The sequence below is a fragment of the Canis lupus genome, chromosome 35 (genome assembly GCF_003254725.2).
Source record: "Canis lupus dingo isolate Sandy chromosome 35, ASM325472v2, whole genome shotgun sequence".
Classification (NCBI taxonomy): domain Eukaryota; kingdom Metazoa; phylum Chordata; class Mammalia; order Carnivora; family Canidae; genus Canis; species Canis lupus.
Window position 1 is genome coordinate 15,487,430 of NC_064277.1, and position 24,998 is coordinate 15,512,427.

General features: G+C 45.7%; 1 protein-coding gene across 1 annotated transcript in view; it reads left to right on the forward strand.

Annotated features, from left to right (window-relative positions):
- The first annotated feature begins 9,946 nt into the window (after window positions 1-9,946).
- GMPR (guanosine monophosphate reductase) overlaps window positions 9,947-24,998 on the forward strand; it is a 47,059-nt gene continuing 32,007 nt past the window's right edge. Inside the window, exons 1-4 of the mRNA XM_025444016.3 lie at window positions 9,947-10,129; window positions 19,055-19,174; window positions 21,560-21,643; window positions 24,587-24,760. Coding sequence (XP_025299801.1) covers window positions 10,043-10,129; window positions 19,055-19,174; window positions 21,560-21,643; window positions 24,587-24,760 — 465 coding nt within the window. The 5' untranslated portion in view covers window positions 9,947-10,042. The remainder of the gene's footprint in view (window positions 10,130-19,054; window positions 19,175-21,559; window positions 21,644-24,586; window positions 24,761-24,998) is intronic.

The window sequence follows — 24,998 nt, forward strand, 5'->3', positions numbered from 1 at the left end:
CCCTTTTACTATTTTGGAATAAGCAGCACATCTGCTTGCGATTTGACAAGAGTCCTAAAAATGTCGTTGGCCCAACTAGTTATGGTTACTTTCATTCTCTTCTTGATAATTTTCATTTCCTTCCCTGAAACTTCAGGAACTTCCTGTGGGGCAGAGATAGTGAGAGCAAGAGGGATGGGCTAAGTAAGGCCCTTATCATTTGCAGACATTTGGGTTCAATGAACATTGCGGTGTATCCTTCCGGTCAGCCATACCAACTATGAGTTCACTGACAATGGTTGGAGGCTACAGACACTGTAAGAAAGTGTATGGCTCCTGCCTTTGGGCAGTTAGGAATCTAGTTTGAGGCTGAAAAGGCACATTAGGTAACATGTAATCTGAAATAAAGAGCTACAGTTTACTGAGCAAGTAGGGGACATAAATTTGTTTCTTTTCCTGTTTCAGCACACTTTTTTTAAAGTTTTTTTTTCATTCCAGTTAGTTGATGATGTAGGAACGGACACTAGGTTTTGAAGCCGATGGCCAAGAAAGAATTCTTGAGATGTCTTTGGTGTAAAATGGTGGTTTTATTAAAGCACGGGGACAGGACCCGTGGGCAGGAACAGCTGCACGGGTCATGAGGAGTGGCCCGTTATATACTTTCAAGTTGGGAGGGGGTCAGGGAGAGTGTAGGTCTCTAAGGAACTTTGGAGGCAAGGTTTCCAGGACCTTGAGGGGGCTGGCTATTGCTTGGAAAGGTCATTTATTACCACCTAATGAAACCTGAGTCATGAGAGCCTTCAGATGTGTATCAGTGGGCCATATGCTTGGAGGATGATTGCCAACATGTGTCTTGGGAGGTAGAGATAAAAGAAATTTCTAAAGGGATTTTTATATGTTAAAGTAGACTCACAGAGTCCTGGGGATTGGGCTAAGATTGCCTTTTGCCCTTAGCAAAGTATTAACATGGAGACAGTTGAATCCCTAGAGAAATGTCACTCTGCCTGTTTCAAGGACTTGTCAATAGGCTGTAGGTAGTAAAGAGATTGCATAATTTTTCTTCTGTCTTTGTTTCCCACGTCTTTCCCCCCTGACCAATTTTGACCCTTAAATCTTGAAAGTTGCTGAGGGTGGAAGGTCTCATCTTCTGTAACTTCTTCCTGCTGAATAGGGGCATAGAGATGTCCCTGCCTATGGGTCAACATGAGCCAGTTGGGGCTTATATAGATCAGGAGTTATGAAAGCAGAGGCAGCTGAATCCAAAGGAGACCACATGTGTGGATCTTCCCGAGTGGAAGGGATCATCTGTTGGCTTGAAGTTATGGCAGCCAAGGAGTCTCAGCACCAAGTGGAGAGACTGTGGGAGAAAAACCCGCAAAACATGATTAGAATAACAGAGGACCCCAGATAAGAGTCCTTTGTTAGTTGATTAAAATCTTCCAGTCCAGGAATTTAACCAATCATTAAAGGAAAGACGGATCCTTTAAAGTGCCAATTTGAGTATTCATGTCAGAAACCCAGAAATATTTTGTGGTAATCTGGAACACATATGCAGCATTTTGTTATTGTGATAGCACACTTTCCACTTTGTGTAGCAGTTAAAACATCTACTCCCGTTCTATTTTGTAGAACTGCTTTACGCATTTGTGTTACTTCAGTGTTTAGTAGAAAAACACTATTTAGGTATTATTTAGGGCCTTGACCATATACTTATTAAGAGCTTCAACATGCCAAATGACATCCTCCAGAACAAAGAGGGAACAAAAATGAATGCTAGGTGATCACACCAATGAAAAACAGAATGTGTCCACTGTTGTTTTAAATTTGGAAGGTTGGCTGGGTTGGTTATGGTTTTAATAATGTGTCCATGCATCCAGGCAAAACCCAGAGTACAATGGCCTATCCAGCCTGGGGAAGCCAAGGCCACAAGTTAGAACCGGACAGCCATTGGGTCCCATTAGGAGACAGTCATCTAATTCTGGGCCTCCTTTAACTGCTTTCAAGATATCAAAGGCTATTCAATTTTGGAGGGCCATCTCTTAAATTTCTGTAATAAGAGATGGCCCACTGTCACTCTCTAGGGACCAAAGGAGCCCAAATCTAGGGACAATTTCTTTTAGGAAAATTTTTTGTCACCTATAGCAATAACCTGGTATAAAACCTGTATTAACTTTCATTGGTTATGTTTGGGTATAAAGATTTCTCCTCACTATTAATAAGCCAGTCCTATGCCTTTCTTGGTCTGAATAGATTGGACTTATGGACTTTATTGGAGCAAAGGCTGGTAAAAGACTTAGTATTTGTTTATTTTGTGCCTGCTTGGCTGCACAGTCTACCGAATTATTTCCTTTAGATTCTAAGTTCGTATCCTCTGATGTCCCTTCAGGTAAATTACAGCTACCTCCTTAGGTAGGTGTACAGCCTCAAGACAAGTACTAATTTCAGGCCTATATTTGGGGAGTTATGGCTTAATAATAATCCCCTTGATTGGGGAGTTATGGCTTAATAATAATCTCCTTTTCTTCCACATTGCTCCATGGGCATTGTAGGAAGGACTGGGAAAGCATATTTGGAGTCAGTACAAATATTAATTTCTTAAGGCTCAGGCAATTGCATAGCATGAGTGCATACCCAGCTTTTCTTATCTCCTCTTCCATGAAACTATTGCCATTAGTATACTAATTCTTGTCTGCATTTATGATTGGGGAATCTTTTAAATCTGGTTGACTAGAATACACAAGACCAATATCCTCTGAACAGTTGTGCTCTATAGAAGTACAGTAGTCAGGTCCAGGCATAAGGATAGTTGGGTTTAAAGTTTGACAGGTCTTGGGTCACCTGGGTGGCTCAATCAGTTGGGCATCTGCCGTCCGCTCAGGTCATGACCCTGGAGTCCTGGGATGGAGTCCCTGCTCAGCTCATCCGGTTCCTCTGCCCCTCTCCCTGCTCATGTTCTCTCTCACTCTCTCTCAAATAAATAAATAAAATCTTAAAAAAGAAAAGTTTGACAGATTTCAAGTATTACTTCAGGCATATCTATAAATGTAGTCTGGTATTTAATAAGTTGGCCTCCCGTCATCCATTGGTGGTTTGGTCTCTAAGGCACTCTGGACCTGATGTGAGGTCATCACAGTCAGAGACTGTCCTGTAGTGAGTTTTGAGGCTCCTTTTATCATGAGAGCTGCTGAATGCTTGGCTTAAGCCTTTTTTTAAAAAAAAATATTTTATTTATTCATGAGAGACAGAGAGACAGAGACAGAGGCAGAGGAAGAAGCAGGCTCCACGCAGGGAGCCTGATGTGGAACTCGATCCTGGGACCCCGGGATCACAACCTGAGCCGAAGGCAGATGCTCAACTGCTGAGCCACCCAGGTGTCCCATGGCTAAAGCCTTTACTTGCAATTGTACATCAATAGAGGTGGAATTTAGGATAAATATGACTATGAGGGATGAAACCATCAAGAAGCCTTCTTTGAGGTCCAGACTTAACAATGTCTTAATTATAGGGAATCATTGGCAAGTGGGAGAAGACTTATCTCAGGAGATAAGGGCATCCCACATGCATCATCCAATCCAATGATAAGGAAAGTGGAGTCATCCATTATGTCCACAAGCCCATAGTTAACCCCACAGACTGGGGGTGCCCTCTAGCTTTTAAGGAGTGATTTGGTCATCTTGTCCCCACAGAACTGGTCAAGGTGCTAGCTGGATTATACAATTATGGGGAATCAACCTCATTTCCCAGTTGTTTAAATCATCATATGCCCATGGGGTCCTGTTATTATCCTCATCGAAGAAAAAACATGAAGACTGTCTCTCTGAGCTATTGTGGCAATTTCTCTGAAGTTAACCTCAAGTTGTCAAGCTTAGGCAATCATCATTCAAAGACAATTAGAGCTAGGATTCAACATCCACAAAGATGGGCTGTCAAAACATAATATTTCTCTCTAAAATAACCCTCATTTCCAGAGATAGCCAAATTGAGATTAACTTATTTGAAAAACAAATTCAATTTTAACAAACTTGGCCTCATTATTTATATAAGCTCAGCAAAAATAGTGATAAATTATAGTTCTTTATTTTTAAAAAAAATTAAAAAGATTTTATTTATTTATTGATGAGAGACACAGAGAGAGAGTCAGAGACACAGGCAGAGGGAGAAGCAGGCTCCATGCAGGAAGCCTGATGCGGGACTTGATCTCAGGATTCTGGGATCATGTCCTGAGTCAAAGGCAGATGCTCAACCGCTGAGCTGCCCAGATGTCCCAGATTATAGATCTTTAAAAAAATCTGTTTTGCTGGAACTTTTATAAGGAATCTCTAGGATGAACTTTTAGTAGCCTCTCCAGGCCAGAAGCCAAGCCCAGGGCTTGCCATCAGATATGCCTGCAATACCTGTAGATGCTGATGTGGGTGGATTCCTCTTCTCGAGGTCCCCAATATATCCTGATGTTCCTGCACCTGCCAGGAAGTGACATTCTTTAGGAACACTGTAAGTAAAGTATCAGGCCAACATTTCCAAGGGGCTTTATGGGTCCAGATTTCATAAAGTCAACCTTATTCCTTAAGACTGTTTGGTCATATCTGAGTCTATGCATGTCTCTTTCAAATATGACATTCCAGTCAAAGCCTTGGTGAAATAACCAATGTTTCTGAAGGTGTACTGTTAGGAGAACAGATTCTTATTGAACTTACACAAATGGCCATGATTACCATGGAAGAAAGAATACTTCCTGAGACCTTTTTGAATTTCAGAGGGTTCAGGTTGAGAGAAAAGTTAAACGCTTCAATGTCTTAACAAGGGAATAGTTTATCACATTTCTGTTAGTCATAGATACCTTAAGAGAAAGTTTCCTTAACCAGAACTTCACATACCAAATAGGACTAATTAGTCGTCAACACTTTGTTCATAATTTAAATCTTGGGGAAGTTTGTTAAAACCTTAGAAAGTTTTAGGGGATCCCTGGGTGGCTCAGCGGTTTGGCGCCTGCCTTTGGCCCAGGGCATGATCCTGGGGTCTCCGGATCAAGTCCCGCATCGGGCTCCCGGCATGGAGCCTGCTTCTCCCTCTGCCTGTGTCTCTGCCTCTCTCTCTCTCTATGTCTATCATGAATAAATAAGTAAATCTTTAAAAAAAAAAAAAAGAAAGTTTTAAAGCACAGGCCTAAATAGAATTAGGGATGTTAAAGACTCGATAAAAGGAAACAGAGAAACTGGTTTTTCTGGGCAAGAGAAAGAGAAAACAACTATTTACATTTTTTTTTATCAAGAGCAAACCAACGATTCAAGAAAACTTGCCTTTTTCAACAGAGAGAAAGCAAACTTTCAATCTTATACCAGTGTACTTTAGAATCCACTCACGTCAGTCTTAGTCCATCCTGACCACACCTAAAATTCCTTTCCAAGGATATCCCTTCACAAACCTACAATTTTCTTTTGCACTCAGATTTTGTCCCAAGCCATTTCTTTCCAAACAATCAGTCTCATTTAGGACAAAATTACTTTCTTTTACCTTCAACAAAAATGCATTCCCATTCCTTCTATCTTTCTTACATATCTCCTACTTCTCTACATAAGAGTTGCTTCCCTTGTTCCCATCAGTCTTAATAACATTTAGCAGAATTTTAACTCTTAGAAACCTTAGTCCCCAGTGAAAACTAAGGTGTAACCAATTTTAAACTGTCACAGCAGGATTCTTTAGGTGGCAAATTTATGAACCAGTTAAGCACAAAGCATGTTTGCCAACAGATTTGAATATCGTTAGTTCTTTTGCAGTAAGAAGTCAAAAGCACAAACTGATGTCCATAATCAGTGCTTTAGCACTTCATCTAATTTGTAAAAGACCTAGATGTCCACTGAATTTTTTTTTTAATTTTTATTTATTTATGATAGTCACAGAGAGACAGAGGCAGAGACACAGGCTCCATGCACCGGGATCCCGACGTGGGATTCGATCCCGGGTCTCCAGGATCGCGCCCTGGGCCAAAGGCAGGCGCCAAACCGCTGCGCCACCCAGGGATCCCACTGAATTTAATCCTACTTATGATCCAAACAAAACTTCCAGGTTGCAGGTTACCAGAGACTTTGAAAGCTATCTTAATCATTATGCCCGAAAACTTTGATGAGACAATTAACCATCATTTAAGTCATCTTGCAATTTGTTAAAATTGCAATAGATAACATGAGCTTATTTGACCTTCAGCAAACCTCAATAGAATAAAAGTTTCACGTTGAGTGCTGATAACTTTAAAGTCATGTCTGTCTTAACTAAACCAGCAAACTTAATTCGGTATTAGTTCAAATACCGAATTATGTTCCACCTGGATCCTTCCCATTGTCGATTTTTACCTGAGACGCTGGTGGGGAAATCTGGAGTGGGCAGTGTTAAGTTCAGGAGATGCTCTTCTTGCTTCTTGACAGTGAGGGGAGGAGGAGTCATGGTGCCTGAAGCACTGAGAATGATCTAGAAGCCAGTTATGCAAGCTGCACCCAAGGTGGTACACAAACAGGAGAAGGGGGAGGGGGTGGTGGAGGAGGCAGAGTGCTGCCCAAAGGCTGAGAAATGATACCTGGTTCTAGAGTTCATCAGCTCCAACAGAGGAACAGATGCCTTATTTTCCCAACAACAAGGGGGAATGGGCAGTCCATGTCTGGCCGGAGAAGGCAGGGAATTTCCCCCAATCAAAGAGAGTTTTGGCAGCTGCTCGGGAATATTCCTTAAAGTCCCTGACCCTAGATAGACTAACCATAGTTGGCTCCAATTATAGTCATTAACCCGGGAAATTAGTGAGAATGTCGCATATCTATTAGGAGGAGGAACAGTGATAGAGCCAGTGCCCCCTTTGCTAGGGTGGCCTAGGATTACTTGGAGGACGCCTATTTAGATAATTAGCATCCAATACATCAGGAGGGAGTTTACTGGTCTGATTACCACCAAAGATGTTCTACAAGAGAACTGTAGGTCCAGGTCCTGATGTAGAGCCTGAAAGCCTAGAATGGACCTAGGGTACCTCCATCCACTTGCCCTGTTTCCTGCAGAAGAGACCTGCTGACGATCCTACTGAGGCCATGCAGTGTTACAGGAGCTCAGCCCTTTCCTTAGTTTGGCAGTCTGAGTTGTTTCCAGTGGGTTACAAAGGCACCCCAAGGGAGAGTCCTTGGGGACTGAAGAAAAGAGAGGGTCAATTTCCTGACTCCCCAGATGGTGTCCCACATGCAGGATATGTCAGATGTTCCTGGTGTCAAAGCGACTTGAGGCATCCCCCGAACAAAATCACTTATGACCACTGCTGTCGATAAAGGCCCCTGTAGGAGGGATGCTCGTGTACCCCTGCTTCCCCATGGCTTCCTATGCAACAGATGGATGCCTGGCATATGGACAGAAAAACCGCCGTTTTTAACCCATGGAGAACACTAGAAAAGTTTTATAAGAGGAAATTACCAAATTTTGTAGCTTAAATAGTTAGTAGAGAACACTGATGGAAAGCAGTAAAGAGAGAAAGCCATCATGATCTACGAGATGTTCCAACACTTATAGTCCTTACGGCCAACTCCCCTAGGAAATGGTTGCCAGTTGGGTTTTAATTCAATCGGGTACTGATTTCAGCTGGCTCCCATTGGAGGTCCCAGGGCCAGAAGTGGCTTGACCAGGGTTGTGAAGGGGATTGCATTAGATCAATGAGGAGGAAACCTCACACGAGAGTCTTAGGATTGGCAGCCGTCCTGGTGATTTAGGTGGCTGTCCCTTGCCCAAGACAGACAATTTTGTATAAGGACAGGAATAAAGAGAGGGCATCAAGTTTTTAGGTCTTATTACCATCCTGGTCAGGGTACTAACCTCCAGCCCAAGGCAGGCTTTCTCCTCCCGGTAGAGGAGGCATGGGCTAGAGGATTACAGCCTGAGCCATCGACATGAAAGTGTTCCAATAAGACCACACTCCTTGAAGAGCCCCTGGAGGAAGAGTAAAGGAAGAGGAGAGAAAGCACCAAGTTTGCAACATGGCTCAGAGTTCAGATGAGACTCTGGACTCAAAGTCCCACGTTTGGGTGCCATATGATACTGGAAAAGGCACTTAGTTTCAAAGCCCATGGCCAAGACAGAATTCTTGAGATGTCTTTGGTGCGAAAAGGTGGTTTTATTAAAGCACGGGGACAGGCCCCTTGGGCAGGAAGAGCTGCAAGGGTCATGAGGAGTGGCCCATTATATACTTTCAAGTTGGGAGAGGGTTAGGGAGAGCATAGGTCTCTAAGGAATTTTGGAGGCAAGGTTTCCAGGACCTTAAGGGGGCTGGCTATTGTTAGGAAAAGATCATTTATTACCACCTAATGAAGCCTGAGTCATGAGACCCTTCAGATGTATATCGGTGGGTCATATGCTTGGGGGATGATTGTCAATATGTATCCTGAGGGGCTTAGAAATAAAGGAAATTTCTAAGGGGAGTTTTATATGTTAAAGTAGACTCACAGGGTCCTGGGGATTGGGCTAAAATTGCCTTTTGCCTTTAGCAAAGTGTTAACATGGAGACAGTTGAATCCCTAGAGGAATGTCACTCTGCCTGTTTCAAGGACTTGTCAATAGGCTGTAGGTAGTAAAGAGATTGCATAATTTTTCTCTGCCTTTGTGTCTCACACCAGTTAATATACAGTGTTATATTAGTTTCAGGAGCACAAAAGAGTGATTCAACAATTCAGGGTCTATAAATTTTGCCTAGACACACATGCATGCAGCTTAATTCTTACAAAAGCCTGGGAAACAACATTAAATCTTTTTCCTCCCTTCCTCTTAACCTATAAAAAAACCCCTGAGGTTTAAACAAATAAAGTGACTCCCCAAGGTCACTCAGCTGGAAAGTGGTGGGGTCAAGTTTTGAACCCAGGCAGAGAGGTGGTGGGACTTGTGCAGCTCTAGCTAAGACCGCAGGAAGTTTTAACTGAGCGATTTATATTTCACTTTAAAGCGAGCATGGGCGAGTCATTTCCTTAATGTGATCCTCATTTGCCTAATCTGCAAGGTGGCTCCCTCTTGGGGGGGGGGGGGGTTGTTTTGAGTGACTGAGAAGGTGCAGGCCAAGCATTTACTCACATCTTAACGTATAATAAAGCCAACTCAACAAGTGGATTAAAAATAAACTGACAGATAACACTCAGAGGGGATTCAGGTCCCTCAAACCCCAGGACCTGCGCTGACTATACACTTCACTGCTTTTATCCCAACAGATACACCCCTGAAATCCAAAGGGGATACAAAAATTGCCTCATCCCCATCGTTGCCATAGATTTACCTGCCCACAGTTTTCCTTAATTCTATCTAGCCTCCCCAGGGTTTATTCTTTGGCATGCCATAGGTCTGACTCAGCACCCGGCCGGCGCACAGAGCTTGGAATTAGAGAAAGAAACAAAACCTCCCAGGGAGCAGCTTTTTCCCTCTGGTGAGGCAGTCACACAAGTCTCCTCCCTGGGGGGGCGCGGACCTCGGTGTGGCCTGTGACGATATGCATTCCCCGGTCCTCCCAGTGGTGACCCCCACCCATGCGGTCAGCACAGGAAGACGAGGCTTGTAAGCGCAATCGGAGGGGCGGGGGGGGGGGGGGTCTGTTAAAAATGTCAGGCTGGCTGACTTTCTGAGCATTGGTGTCTCTCTACTCTGTCCGCACCCCCGCCCCGTCTCCCCTTCCTCTACGATTGCAGGGGAGCGGGGAGCGGAGGCCCGGGAAGGGCCCCCTACGGAGCAAGGGGGCGGGGCGAGCGCAGCCACAGGACCCCGCCGCCCCAGGGCGCAGCGTGCGCGCCCCACTGCCCGGGCCCGGCCACCCGCAGGCGGCCCCGCCCCCGCCCCTAGCCCCGCCCCTCCCTAGCCCCGCCCCTCTCTAGCTCCGCCCTCCGTCCTTGCCCCGCCCCTCCCCAGCCGCGCTTCTCCGCCCCGCCCCCTACCCAGCCCCGCCCCTCGCCCCGCCCCCAGCCCCGCCCCCGCCCCGCCCCCAGCCCCCTCCGCCGCCCGGCGCCCGCGCTGCAGGAAGGAGGTGCCCGCTCTCAGCCGCGCCTGCCCCAGCGCGCCGATCCGCACCATGCCCCGCATAGATGCCGACCTCAAGCTGGACTTTAAGGATGTCCTGCTCCGACCCAAGCGGAGCAGCCTCAGGAGCCGAGCCGAGGTGGGGACCTCCGAAAGCCGCAGTGGGGGTGGGATTTGCTTTCCGGGTGGCTCAGGAGAGGACCGTGGACGGAGGTGGGATGGGCTAACCTTGCCGGCTTTTCCTGTGTCCGTGGGTGGATGGGATGCGACCCCCTCCCCCGCGAGCCCTCCCGGGCTGCTGAGAAAGGGGCAAGCCAGCTGGTTCCCTGCCGGGACTTGGGGTGTCTTTAAGGGACCCAGCTCCGCTGTAAAATTCCAAATGCGTCCCGTTGGGTGGGCAGGGGGGAGTGTACTACAGACTAGATACAGAGGAGCGAAGATCAAGCGGCCAGCCGAGTTAGGAAGAATGCGGGGGGGCGGGTTGGAGGGGTGCAGAGAGGAAGGAATCGACACAGTGGAGCCCAAGTGTAAAGGAAGAGCTTTGTGATTTTGGCACCGTCTCTTAGTGCGGAGAACTGCCCTTTGCTGCTTCAGTGTCAGCTCCAGCAAGGGAATTTTTTTTTTTTTTTTTTGTAAATGTCTGAAAAAACAGGCAAACTCCAGGGTGTCAAAAGTTCAGGGTTTACTTTTCCACGTTTCAGTGACCTTGCTGGGAGTGAGGCTGCCGAGTCGTGCCTGGTGGCACCCTACCTACCTGACAGCTGCAGTCCAGCCCAGTTCCAGGAAAGCGGAAAGCACTGGGGCACAGGCCTGGCAGTGGGAGGCAAATAGGACATCCTGGGCAGTTTTGCTGGTTCTGTATTGATGAGATCAGAGCCCAAGGAACAGGTGGATATTGGACTGACAGTAGCCGCAGGGGAGAGGGTCAGGGACACCCCTCCTGGGGATGACGAAGAATAAACTAGTTGCCCCTGAAAGGCAGAGACCCCTGGAGTAGGGTGTGCTGGGGACCATGGCTTTGCCTGGTCCTCTGAAAGCTGGAGAAGGAGGTGGGGAAATGGCTCCATTAGGAGCTGGGGCCTCAGGAGTAAACAGGAGGAAGCCGAGCCAGCACACTCTTCCAAACGCTCAGCTCCACAAGATCATAAATAAATCCCCTTGCAAGGAACTCAGCTGCCTGTCTGTGCCCATGGCCAGGCCTTGCTGCAGTGCCTGGCGTTGCCAGCCAAGGGCTTGTTTGGGTTAAGGAAGCGTCCTCTTTTAGTCAGTGACCAGAACAAGTCACCTTCTCCAACAGGAGGGGTGGCAGCTGGTCCCAGAGAGGATGGGTCTGGGCAGGACCCCAAGAGGTCAGAAATGATTAACCCTTATCGCTCTGGTTTGGGATACCCTCTTCCTGCCCTTCATCCTGTCCTTAAAGGTGCTAAAAGAGTGGGAAAATAAAAAGAAAAATAAATAGTTTGGGTGGCAGGTAGTTAGTAGTACCTAAGGCCGGAAGAAGGCGAGATGCCTTCTTCCGGGCAGAAGAATTGTGTGGTGGCCTCAATCTTCTTTCAGTATTTGTTCAAAATTCACTTAGGAGAGAGGAACTTAATTAAAAAAAAATTATGTGCTTTATAGAAGGATTATCGTATGTACTTTCTGAGCCAGGAAAGATCTTGAGCGGATAGAACATTTATAATTTATGTGATAGAAGAAAGTATTCTTTTTCCAGAGAATAGTATGAGGTCATGCATCATTTGGTTTCATGCTTTGGGCTGATTGAAACAATGTCCCAGCTTCCAGTGGCACCTTTGCAATCTCCACATACACATTGCAGTGAGAACTCTGTGCCCTTGAGAGATGTTTTCATATTTCCATTTTAGTGGGACTTTGCCAGCTCTGTGCCTGGAAACCAGAGTCAACTGGAATTGCCTTTCCAGTTCATTCCCCCGATGGTGTGTGTGCCTGGCTGGTGGCGTCCCATAATCTGCCTGCTTTAGTGATGTTTGAGGGATCTCCTTAGCCCTCGATCTAAGTAGGCTTCTATTCCCTTCTCAATGTTTTCTCAGTTTGCTTGTGGATGCCTGGAAGTTCTTACAGGAAAATGATAAAAGCTTTTTATTGTGGGATCCGATCGAAGTCTGAGGTGCATGCCCCCTGACAGAGGTGATACCAGCATGCAAAGTTGAAACTTAAATATTTTTTTTTCAATTTTTATTTATTTATGATAGTCACAGAGAGAGAGAGAGAGGCAGAGACATAGGCCGAGGGAGAAGCAGGCTCCATGCACTGGGAGCCCGATGTGGGATTCGATCCCGGGTCTCCAGGATCGCACCCTGGGCCAAAGGCAGGCGCCAAACCGCTGCACCACTTTAACGGTAGAATGACAAGTCTTTGAGCCTCACTGGAGAGCAGAGCAGAGTGGAGCTGGGAGACAGAAAACATACCCTGTAAGAGCAGATCTGGCTGGGAAGGGAGTTTTGACTCTTGACAAGATTTATCACTGCAACAGTTTTGCTGAGAGCTGCATCTGCTGATGGATCATCAGGCAGCAGACAGGAAATGGAGAGAAAGGCAGAGTGGTTTGCCACTTAGACTCCTGTAGGGGCATTTCTGCAAGTGTCATATAAAATGAATTTGAGGTCAGCTCCCAGAGGCAAAGGGTACAGGGGAAGGTGGGCCAGGTGGCCTTGCTTTGATTGTACCAGACAGGACTGGAGGTCATCTCTCAACTTGTGCAACAAGCCCCTGGTACACAAGAATAAAGTCCCACAGGGCTGCTTGGGGGCATTTGGGTAATCCTTTCAAAAGAAGTCACATGTTTGTTGATTGAACCAAGAACTTTGTCTTTATCTGATACACTGGCGTTGGTCAAGTCATTCCTTGACTCCCTGACCCGTTCACTCTTCTTCAGAACCCATTCCTGGGTCTGATGTTCGACGTGAGCCCTTAACCTAGGGTAAGATTTAAAAACAAGACAAAACAAAACAACTTATTAACACAGCCATATCTGTGGAAGTCAGACAATGAAGACATTTGTAGCAGAAAATTGGCCACTTGTCCGAGGACAGAGAAGACAGGACGCAATGAGAATTCAGTCTTTTTAAAACTCACGAGTGGTTTTTTTCCACCAGCGGTCTAGGGAGAGGCAGACCGGATCCAGGGAAGTCTGACTGAGCCTTAGGGGTCCACGGCAGGTTGGCCCACAAGGGATCAGAGCATCAGAGCGTGGCAGTGGAGAGAATATCCGGCTGCCAGCAAGCTGACCTGGGTTTTTTTTTGTTTTGTTTTTTTCCAACATCTGTGCTATTTTAGTACCTTGGCTCTGTGTTAGTTTCATGGGGCTGCTGTAACAAAGTACCACAAACTATGTGGCTTACACAATAGAAATTTATTGTCTCCCAGTCCAGGAGGCTCGGAGCCCCAGATCAAAGTGTCCAGAGGCTGGATCCTTCTGAGAGCTGTGAAAGCGAATCTGTTACATTGCTCTCTCCAACCCTCTGGTTGTTTACCCACAGCCTTTGATGTACCTTGCCTTGTAGATGCATCATTCCATATCTGCCTTCATCTTTATGACATGTTCTCCCTTTCTGTGTGTCTGGGTCCACATTGTCCCATTTTGAGAACACCAGTCATGCTGGGATGCACCCTACCTGACTGACCTCATCTTACCTTGATCATCAGCAAAGACTCTTAACGGTTCACAGGTACTGCTGGTTGGCATTTCAGCATCTTTTTGGAAGACACGTTTCAAACCATAGCAGCCTCTAGCAATTTTGCTCTGTAGAATTAGAGGGTTTGAGTAGCATTGTTCTTAATGAATGCTTCAGAATCACCTAGGGAGACACTCCAAAATACACATATTGTCTCCCAACACAAAGCTTCTCGCTTACTGAGTTTGGAGCGGCATGAGCATGTGTGTTTTGGAAATCTTCCTACAGTGGTTCTGATGTGCACACAGATGCGCTGGGCTAGCCGCTGGAGTCTTTTCCATTTGTGGAACCCTGTGGCTCTCTGGTAATGCACAGCTGCGCAAGCTTGTCCAGATCCTGGCAACTGGTGATGAAGCCTGCGGGGGACAGAACATGTCCAGAAAGCTAGGCTGGGACCCCACCAACCATTGCCCCGAAATACAATACCATTCTTAACCCTTGGTCAGACATTAATTTATTCCCCACTTTGAGCCCCTAGGACTATGAAGATAAGAGGGATTATCCCTATAGACTTACCATTTACAGGTGAGACAGATGATAACGTATTTAATAAGAATTGCTTGCATCAGTACTCACACCGCACTTCTGCTCCCCTGTACCCTCTTCACTGGACAGGGACTAGAAGGCCCAGCTTATCCTCTAGGGCATGTTGTAGGTACTTGGGATCCTGGATTTCCTTGCCCAGAAGACTTCAGGCTAATTCCGAGGCTTATGAGGGCTCCTTTCCAGGGTGTGTTTTGCTGGACCTGTCATGCTGCTGGTGTACTCCCCTCCAACCTCAGAGAGTGGCCATGCACCATCTGTGTGTGGGAACGAATGTGTGTGTGTATGGAGCCTGGTGTGCAGACGGGGGTGTCTGTGTGTGCACATAAAGATTTGGGTGGGATGAGAAGAGGATGTGGACCAGAGGCCAGGGTCTGGTTCTCCATATCATCGTGTCCTGGTGCTTTCTCGGTCATTAATGAAATTGTGTTTGCCAAGATGGGAGAATAGAACACAACATAGAAAGAAGGCTTATGCTTATGTAGAAGCCCGTTAGCTCGAGCGTAACGTTGAGGTACTTAGAAATGTGATGGGTGGGTTTCCATTTGTGTTTTTGGCTCCCAAATGTTGGGCTGTAGGACTTTATTCATTCATTCATTCATTCATTCATTCATTCATTCATTCATTCATTCATTCTTGAGAGACACCGAGAGAGGCAGAGACACAGGCAGAGGGAGAAGCAGGCTCCCTGCGGGGAGCCCGATGTGGGACTCGATCCCAGGACCCTGGAATCACGACCTGAGCCAAAGGCAGATGCTCAACCACTGAGCCATCCAGACGCCCCTGTAGGGCTAACTTTAGTGAGAAGGTGAGTTAAAAGAGCAGCAGAAACATGTACTTTTGAGGTGGGGGAGGGGTAGTTTATTCCTTTATGTTCCCTTGCAAATCAAGCTTAGCAGAGTGGGGACTTGGAGGTGCTATATTTGGTGCATTGACCAGCTGTGGCAGATTAAATGCCAAGTTTTTGTCCTGGGAGGCTGGAGTATTTAAACTGTCTCTCTCAGTGAACAAGTGGTGTATTTTGTGTGTGTGTGTGTGTGTGTGTGTGTGTCTGTGCACGCACATGTATGTGTCTTTTTGTCTGTGTGGATAAGATTGGGGAAGATAATTACAAATTTTTTAAAATTGATTTTTATTTAAAAAATTTAATTCCAGTATAGTTAAAATACAATGTAATATTAGTTTCAGGTGTACACTATAGTAATTCAACAATTCCATACGCTTCTAATGCTTAATCACAGCAAGTGCCCTCCTAACTCTCCGTCACCTGTTTCACCCATCCCCCATCCCCTCCCTCTGGGAACCCTCCATGTGTTCTTTAGAGTTAAGACTCTGTTTCTTGGGGCACCTTGGGTGGCTCAGGGGTTTAGCGTCGCCTTCAGCCCAGGGTGTGATCCTGGAGGCCTGGGATCGAGTCCCACGTCAGGCTCCCTGCATGGAGCCTGCTTCTCCCTCTGCCTGTGTCTCTGCCTCTCTCTTTCTGTCTCTCATGAATAAATAAAATCTTTAAAAAGATTTTATTTATTAAAATAAATTAAAAATATATTATTTTTTTATTAAAAAAAAAGACTCTGTTTCTTGGTGTGCACCCCCAACCATTTTTCTTTGTTCATTTGTTTCTTAAATTCCACATGAGTGAAATCAATTGGCATTTCTCTTTCTCTGATTATTTCACTTAGCATTATACTCTCTACCTCCACCCATGTCGTTGCAAATGGCAAGATTTCATTCTTTTTTATAGCTGAATGATATCCCATTGTTTATATACACCACATCTTCTCTGTCCATTCATCAATCGATGGACAATTGGGCTGTTTCCATAATTTGTCTATTGTGAATAATTCTGCTATAAACATAGGGGATGCATGTATCCCTTTGAATTAATGTTTTTGTATTTTGGGAGATAAATACCCAGTAGTGCAATTGCTGGATCATAGAGCAGTTCTATTTTTAAGTTTTTGAGGAACTTCCTTATTATTTTCCAGAGTGGCTATACCAGTTTGCCTTCCCACCAGCAGTGCAGGAGGGTTCCTTTTTCTCTACATCCTTGCCAACATCTGTTGTTTCCTGTGTTTTTTATTTTAGCCTGTCTGACGGGAATGAGGTAGTATCTCATTGTGGTTTCATTTGATTTTTCCTGATAATGAGTGATTTTGAGTATCTTTTCCTGGGTCTCTTGGTCATTCGAGTGTCGTCTTTGGAAAATGTCTATTCAGGTGCTCTGCCCATTTTTAATTGGATTGTTCATTTTGGGGGTGTTGAGTTGTATAAGTTCTTTATATATGGTTATATATATATACTGATGGAGATACCGAGCCTTTATCAGATACATTATTTGCAAATATTTTCTCCCATTCTGTGGGTTGCTTTTGTTGATTGTTTTCTTTGCTGTGCAGAAGCTCTTTATTTTTACGTAGTCCCAATAGTTTATCCTTACTTGGAGAAGATAATTTTATTTCTCATTCTTAGAATTAAGGATTGTGTGGAATCTACCATATGAAGAATAGAAATAAGGGCGGGAGTTCGCTGTCAAGGCTGACCTTTTTCCATGAAGAGCTCTGATAGGGTTTTGGGGTGCCAAGAAAAACCCATCATGAGCTCAGCTGGGTGCAGAGTGTAGCAGCCCTCCCCATGCATCTTGGGAGGAGTATGAGTAATTTGAGAGCTAGGAATTCTGGTTATTTTGAGCTTGCAAAGCCAGAATGTTAGAGTGCCCTTAGCAGCACAGAAAGTTGCAACTAATAGACTCCTTCAGTTATCTTTCGGGATTCAAATCTAACTTTGCTTCACTGAAGTAGAGCCAAGAATCATAATGAAGGAAGTAGAGAAGCGAATGAGCTGCCCCACCTGCTCATGCAGTGAGAGCATCTCATTTCCCCTCATCTTTGCTGCTGCTTAAGGCCAGAGCAGACATACCTATGACATCATTCACCCAGGCAGCCTTCTGGACATGGAGTTGTATAGAGAACAAGCAAGATGCGTGGGAAGGCTATATGGCCCGAGATGTCCCTTGGTGTTTTTTGACCTGTTAATTGCAAAGTGAAAGGTGTTTCAAATGAAAAGGGATCTGAGAAGGATCTAGATAGAAGGAAATGATGATTGCTGATGTATTCATGAAGCCAGGATTAATGTAGGTGGAAATTGTTTCAGAAGCTGAAGATTCATACCTGTGTGTCTCTTGCCACTTCTCCTTGGGGAGGCACCCGCTTCCAGGCTGGTCTTGTCTGTCAGGGTCCAGCCAAGGGAACAAACAGTGCTAAATATGTAAACCAGGGAATTGAATACGAGATATCCGAACTCAGGTGACAGGCCAGATGAGGTATTGGGGCACCCCAGAGATTGACAGCAGTGAAAGACCACTTCCAAAGGGGAAGTGGTAATGTTACTGGAGTCCAGGTACTGGGATCACTCTGTGAAAGCTGGCCCCAAGACTGTGCAGGCCAAAGTAGAGGGGTTCTGGGGGGACCTACCTTGACTCCATACAGGCCCCCCCCCCCCCTGGTCCTACACTATCCTTAGTTTCCTGCCTATTTTCTTCATTGGCTGAACCCAGCCAGAAGCCAACCTGGGCCGTGAAGCCCGTGTCAGGGGCGGGGTGGGATGTGGACTTCGGATGGTAAGAGGAGGTCAGGAAGGGGTGCAGAATGGATCTGTAAGCATGCAGGCCTCAGTTCTGCCTGGGTGAAACAAGTGGTTCTGACTCTGCTAGCTCTGCTACCTCTTCCAGAGCACGCAGCTTTTGCAGAGCCCACCATCATGGTTTAGCTCTTGTTCTGGATTCCTGATAGCTGGCTTGGTCACAGATGTCCTGAAGTTGAAGTTACAATGGAATCAGAGGGCCCTCCCTCCAACATTTGCAGGTCAAAAGAGCAAGTGTTGATAGGCATAGACTATCTGGTTGCAAGGACTTCCTCTCAGCTCTTTGAAGGAGGGTATTATGCTGAGTGAAATAAGTCCATCAGAGAAGGACAAACATTATATGGTCTCATTCATTTGGGGAATATAAAAAATAGTGAAAGGGAATAAAGGGGAAAGGAGAGAAAATGAGTGGGAAATATCAGTGAGGGTGATAGAATATGAGAGACTCCTAATTCGGAAACGAACCAGGCATAGTGGGAAGGGAGGAGGTGGGGGGGCGGGAATGGGGTAGGTGACAGGCACTGAGGGGGGCATTGATGGGATGAGCACTGGGTATTATGCTATATGCTGGCAAATTGAACTCCAATGGAAAAAAAATGAAAAAAATTAAAATTAAAATAAAAAAAAAAGATGCTAAGAATCACAAAGCAGGGGAGAAGGTTGACAGGTTAAGGTATTTTATGGTTTGCTGCTCACTGCGAGGTGATTTTGGAGGGTCTGCTTCTCTCTAACAGTAAGAATGAGAGGGAGAACCATGCTTGGCAGGGGAAGGGTGGAATAAATTTTTCCAGAAGGGGAATGGTCCCTCTGGGGCTTGGAAGTGGGGTAAGGTAGTATGTATGTGGGTATTGAAAGCCAGGCTGGATCAGGCTAGGGATGGTAGTGGGTTGGGAGGGGCTGCTGAAGGAGGAAGGCTTCCCATTAGGAGGTTTGGTTTGATGGCAAGACATCCAGTGCCTTGTACTGACAACTTAAGGATCTTCAAGAGGCCGGTTCAGCTTTGTCCCCGGATGACAACCTGTTACCTGGTCTCCTCGGGAGCTCTCCTGTCTTTGGAACACCTGGCTCAGCCCCTAAGAGACCCAGAGGCATACACTCCCTTTTTGTTCTTTCCTTGCTCCACACTCTAGAAATCCATCACAAACCACTTAAAGAGTATAGCACTTCTCTTTCTTTTTTGCCAACAGGTGGACCTTGAGCGTACCTTCACATTTCGAAACTCAAAGCAGACCTACTCAGGGATTCCCATCATTGTGGCCAACATGGACACCGTGGGGACATTTGAGATGGCAGTGGTGATGTCACAGGTAGGATGGTGGGTACTCTTCCCTCAGCTGCTTACCCTGGAGAGGTTGTCAGGAGCCCAGCCTGGACTTGTTCAGACACAAAGAAGAGGAGCAGATTGAGACATTTGGGATCATCCACTGTGGCCAAGCTATTAGGCTCTGAGTCCGATGGTTGCTGGAGGCACTTCTTTCCCTACCTTTGCAGTCAGAAGATGGATGGAGTCTGGACTTTGAATTCAATGAATGCAGGTCTAGACCTGCAACCATTTCTTCCTTGAAAACACTCACGGTAGTTTTAGAAACCAGAAATACTATAACGTTAGACTAGTGTCATAGTCTAGAAGAGCAACGTTGCCTTTGAAACAAATGCAGAACTGCTTCCTCTGCAGTCTGTTCAGTAACATTTATTACACAATTATGTACAAAACATTTATTGAGCCCTCATGTGCCAAATAGTAGATATACTGTGTGTAATATTATCATAGCCCCTCTGGGCGGGTTCCTTTAACAGAACTGAGGCAGAGAGAGGGGGAGGAAAGGTCAGTTGAACTCTTGAGTTAGAGACAGAGCCAAGATTCAAGCCCAGACTGATTCTAGAGTAAGTGATTTGCCTCCCAATTCACAGTGACAGGTAACAACAGGAGAAGCCCTAGGTCCCTTCTAGCCAATTACCCATCTCATTTCCTATAAAGGGAGTAGCCGGTGTCCTGGCATTGGGAGAAATGAAGGAAAAGCCCTTTGTGGGTGGGACCTTTGTCCCACGCGGCTGTGTCTGAGACACAGTGCACCTTATTCATCCTTGATGTGAAATGTTTGCTTCTGATGTGCACAGAGCTTGTGTGTCTTTTTCCATCAATGATGGCCTGCCAAGTAGAAAGAGAAATCCAATTAGTTGGAAGAGCTTCTCACTGGGCAGCGACTCAAACCTCAGGAGGTACTAGGATTCATTATTAGCCAGTGATTAGAAGGAAGATTTTCAAACAGATTATGAATTCAAAAAATGGAATAGTGGGTGGTCCATCTGAGTCCATGATTAGTAGTATTCTCTTTCAGCCCACAGGACCCACAAAACTTTGGCCTGGAGGCGAATACATTAATCGCTGAAGAAATCTGTTTTTTTTTTCTCCTTGTCTCATGCTTGCTCTGCTCATTGATACAGCCATTGCTACAAATGAATTATGTATTAGGGTAAAAGTGGGTGGGATCAGGGAACAATAAGGAAGTATATTGGTTCACATATGGGTGTATTAGTCCATGAATCATGGAGAGCTTGCTGTGCCCTGCCCATTTTCACAGGAAAGACTCCCTGTCATTTGAGACCATGTACGTTGAAAATATAGTAAAATGGTGTCCTTTGAAACCATGCATAGGTACTATGAGTTTCCTGTTTCTAGGATCCACTGAGTTAGTGTGAGTTAATAAAGTCATGGAATTCTAATTTTTTTAAAAAAAGATTTTATTTATTCATGAGAGACACACAGAGAGAGGCAGAGACACAGGCAGAGGGAGAAGCAGGCTCCATGCAGGGAGCCCGATGTGGGACTCAGTCCCAGGACCCCGGGATCATGACCTGAGCCCAAGGCAAGATGCTCAACCACTGAGCCACCCAGGTGCTCCACGTCATGGAATTTTAGAATGGGAAAGTGTAGATGGGGAAATCGACCCAGAGAAGTTAGGAGAGGGGATGGAACCTGAGCTCTCTAGTCAGATTTGAGTTTGCTCTTGGCCTTTGCTCCTCTTTAGCCAAGCAATTGTTAAATTGTTAAGCTCCATTTGTGTACACAAAGCTAGCATCACCCTGCAAAGTTGCCCTGAGAAGGAAAGGAAATGAAATGGTACACAAAGTGCTTGTGCAAAGTGTGGATGTTGGACTGGGTTGGTAGTCCTAGATTTGGGATTAAAATTCGTAGCATTCCCTCCATGAAGAATAGCAACTACGTGTTGGGTTTAGCTTTTAGCAAGATCTGTTCAGACTTGAACCCAAAGGAAAGCTTTCAGGTATAAGTCGAGGTCCTTCTGGGCTGGCTAAGGAGCAGATGGCCCTCGAGCACTCTTAGGGGCCGGGCACCTGCTGTCTGCTGGCCTGGGCCTGACTCAGGCGGTGGGCCAGGACAGGGCTCTGGGAACCCGTCCTTTCCCTCCCTGGCCTCTTGGCAGATCCTCCTGAGTCCTGAATGCAGTGTCGTCTGATCAGATTAGAATGGAAACCACGGTTGTGTGATTTTACCGGCTACACCTTCTTCTGTTTTTTGGCTTTCAGCATATTTAAAGCAAATTAAGCGTGAACTGGCAGGAACACCCCATTCTTTTGTGTTGTCGGGTTACCTCGGCACATTAGAGGAAGTAGAGCGGAGTCAAGTCAAGTCACTTGACTTCTTGTCCTAACAGTGCTGTTTTCTCTCCTAGCACTCCATGTTTACAGCAGTTCATAAGCACTATACCCTGGATGACTGGAAGCTCTTTGCTGCTCATCACCCAGAATGTCTGCAGGTAGGACTACACCCCAGTTATAAATCACATCTCTTGCAGGAGGGGAGAAAGACTTCAGGATAGTCCAAAGGATTTGAATTGGCAGCAGATGGCCATGCAGAGTCCCTAGAGAGATCTGTGGAAAGTCAGTAGTGGGCCTCTGCCCTTCATCGTTGCCAGGGACTTGCCAAGAAAACTTGTGCAGGATCCTATGTTGAAAATATTAAGATTTCTCTAACAGGAATATCTGTTTTTTTTTTTCCCTTGAAAAATTTTGTGTTATGTCATGAGGGCCTGTGGAAGACCTGTGTTTCCTGCAAGGGGTGCATTTTGGTCTGAGCAGGCCTTTGATGGAGGAAAAACATCCAATTATAACAAGTTGTTTTGGAGTCGAATAAGCAATATGTCCACTAGGTTGGCTGTAATCAAAAAGACAGATACTAATGAGTGTTGGCGTGGATGTGAAGAAGTTGGAGCCCTTCCGCATTGCTGGTGGGAATGTAAAATAGTGCAGCTGCTTTAGAGCTCAGTTTGGCAGTTACTCAGAAAGTCAGACAGCAGAGTTACCATTTGCAAACCCAGCAATACCATTTCTAGGTGTAGACCTCACAGACAGAAAAATACGTGTCCACACAGAAACTTGTACACAAATGGCATTATTATAAAGGCAGAAAGGTAGAAACAACCCAAGTGTTCATGAACTGATGAATGAATAAAGAAAATCTGGTATGTCCACAGAATGGAATACTATTCAACTGTAAAAAGGGGTAAAGTCCTCTGATTCATGCTACAACTTGAAGACATTTTTGCTCGGTGACAAAGCCAGACATGAAAATGTTTCTGCTTATGTGAAATGTCAAAAAATAGGCCAACCTACAGAGACAAAGGAGATGAGAGATTGGCTAAGGCTGGGGAGGGTGGGAGTTTGAGGGTACAGGCCAAAGCGTGTGGGAGTGACAAATGTTTTAAAATTGTGGTGGAGGTTGCACAATGCAGAATAGACCGAAAGCTACCGAATTGTGCACTCTAAATGGGTGGATTTTGTGGAATGTACTGATAGTTCACTAAAGCTGTTACTAAAAAAAAAAAAAAAAAGGCAGTTTGAAAATAACAAAAACTTTTATTATGCAGCACACCTGACTTGCCACCTGGCACATTTGCGTGGTTCTGAGCCAGCGCCACCAGAGAGGTTTTCTTTGCGTTGGAGATGCTCTCCTCTGTGATCAGATTGTGTCTGGAAAGTGACTTCATATTATACTGCTTTTGAGGTTTTACTGGCCCCTTTGTCTCCTTGGCTGTGCCGAATGTACATTTTGATTAGTGAGAAGGTGGTTTTGGAGATACAGTAATTCTGGCTCAGTACCAAGTCCTGCATTTTTTCCATATCATGTTTGAATGAATATTAATTGCTTCACCTTTTTTCCTTCCCGTAAGAAGCTTGGAGAGTGATGATTTTTTGCAGGGGAGGGGAGCGGGCCATACCTCTGACTGCTGTACGGGAGCTTTTGGCAATGTGTTGTTAATTAGAACCTTGTCCTTCATTACCGCGTGCGATCATTTGACTTACTGCTCTGCCTCTGACCAAATTAAAGGCTAATTAAAAAGAGGAAAATGTCAAAAACTTGGTAACATTGAGAGAAATGAACCAACCTTGAGTTCCACTTGCCAAACTTTAACAGAAAAGGGAGGGAAAATAGGAAAGGTGACAAAGCTCTAGTGGGAGGGATGGATTGGGCCAGCACTGGGCAGACTGGCAGCGGGAGGCGTGAAAACTGGTGTAAACACAGAAAACTGGAATAAACATGTATCAAGTTACCAGGCTGTTTACATTCAGTATCTGTGTTGTCAATACATTGTTGCAATTTTAGGGGCATCACAAAGGATATTCAGATATGTCCCCCCAACTTGTGGCTCCTGGCTTAGAGAAGTGACATAAAATACAAATATTCTTTTTTTTTTTTATTTAAGATTTTATTTATTTATTCATGAGAGACACAGAGAGAGAGACAGACACAGGCAGAGGGAGAAGCAGGCTTCCTGTGGGGAGCCCAATGTGGGACTCGATCCCAGGACCCCGGGATCACAACCTGAGCCAAAGGCAGACGCTCAACTACTGAGCCACTCAGATGCCCCTAAAATATATTCTTATAAGAGGTGAGATGGTGACCCTGAGCACAACCCCAAGATTTAGTTACACTAAGGCATAAATTACTAAAAACAAATCTTCCAAAGTGCAGATTTTCACAGAAGCCGAGGGGCGGGTTGGAGAGCCTTGGTGCTGTGGTGGTTGGGGAAGAGGGTATCGCTGAGGGGGCTGTGGTGGCTTCAGATGTAAACACAGACAGGTGCAGCTGGGAAAGATCATTTTAGGCTCGTCCGTTCTTGGACTTTTTGGACATTTTGCCCTTTTGATAGGAGCCCTGAGTGTTGCAGTTTTTTTGTGTAGGTTATGATTTGCATGTTGTCACAGTATTGTATTGAGAGCAAAAACACAGATAGAAAGGAGTTTTATCAGAGGAGTTTGAAACATCCTCCACTCCCTCCTGGTCCCCACGTGAGCTGCTCGGGTGACCCACAGCTCTGGTGGGAGGAAGCTTGTGTCAACTGGCTGCCCCTCATTCTTCTGTCTCCCATCTTTTCCAAGAAGAGCAGAATTCGAACCAGCAGCTCCATGGTTCAGAGTTCCACACAGCTCGAGGAAATTGAGGAAAAGCCAAGGACTAGGTTTCCTGAATAATTAAACATCTGATCACTGGCCAGATTCTGTGGCCGAGAGTGGATCTCCTTTTTACCTCCGCTGTTGTGTGTTTCTTGAGCGGACCCACTGCAGGTGTATTATTTGGTCCACATAGACCTCAGAGACTCACTGCACTCTCAGAACAGCAGAATGGGTGGAGGCAGGGTCTGACTTTTGGATGCTACTCCCTCCTCACATCTGGTGCCTCTTGGTTTATTTTGGTACAGCACGTAGCCGTGAGTTCGGGCAGTGGGAAGAGCGATCTGGAAAAGATGAGTGGCATCTTGGAAGCGGTGCCGCAGGTCAAGTTTATTTGCCTGGATGTGGCCAACGGGTACTCAGAACATTTTGTGGAGTTCGTGAAGCTGGTGCGTGCCAAATTTCCAGAACATACCATCATGGTAGGTATAGTGGAACACCCTCTAGGTGGGGGGAAAGCAGAAAGAGGGCTGTTCAGCGTGTTGGGGGAGCTTCTTACTGAGATGAGTTGCGAATCATTACAAAAAGAAGAGGCAGAGGCTATGAAAGTATGCGGACTGGCTCTCCATAAAAACTAAAGTCCAGATGAGCATCACAGGGTGTTGGCTTTTTATATCTACCCACCAGCATCAGATGTTTCTTAGCATGGGATACCTTTGA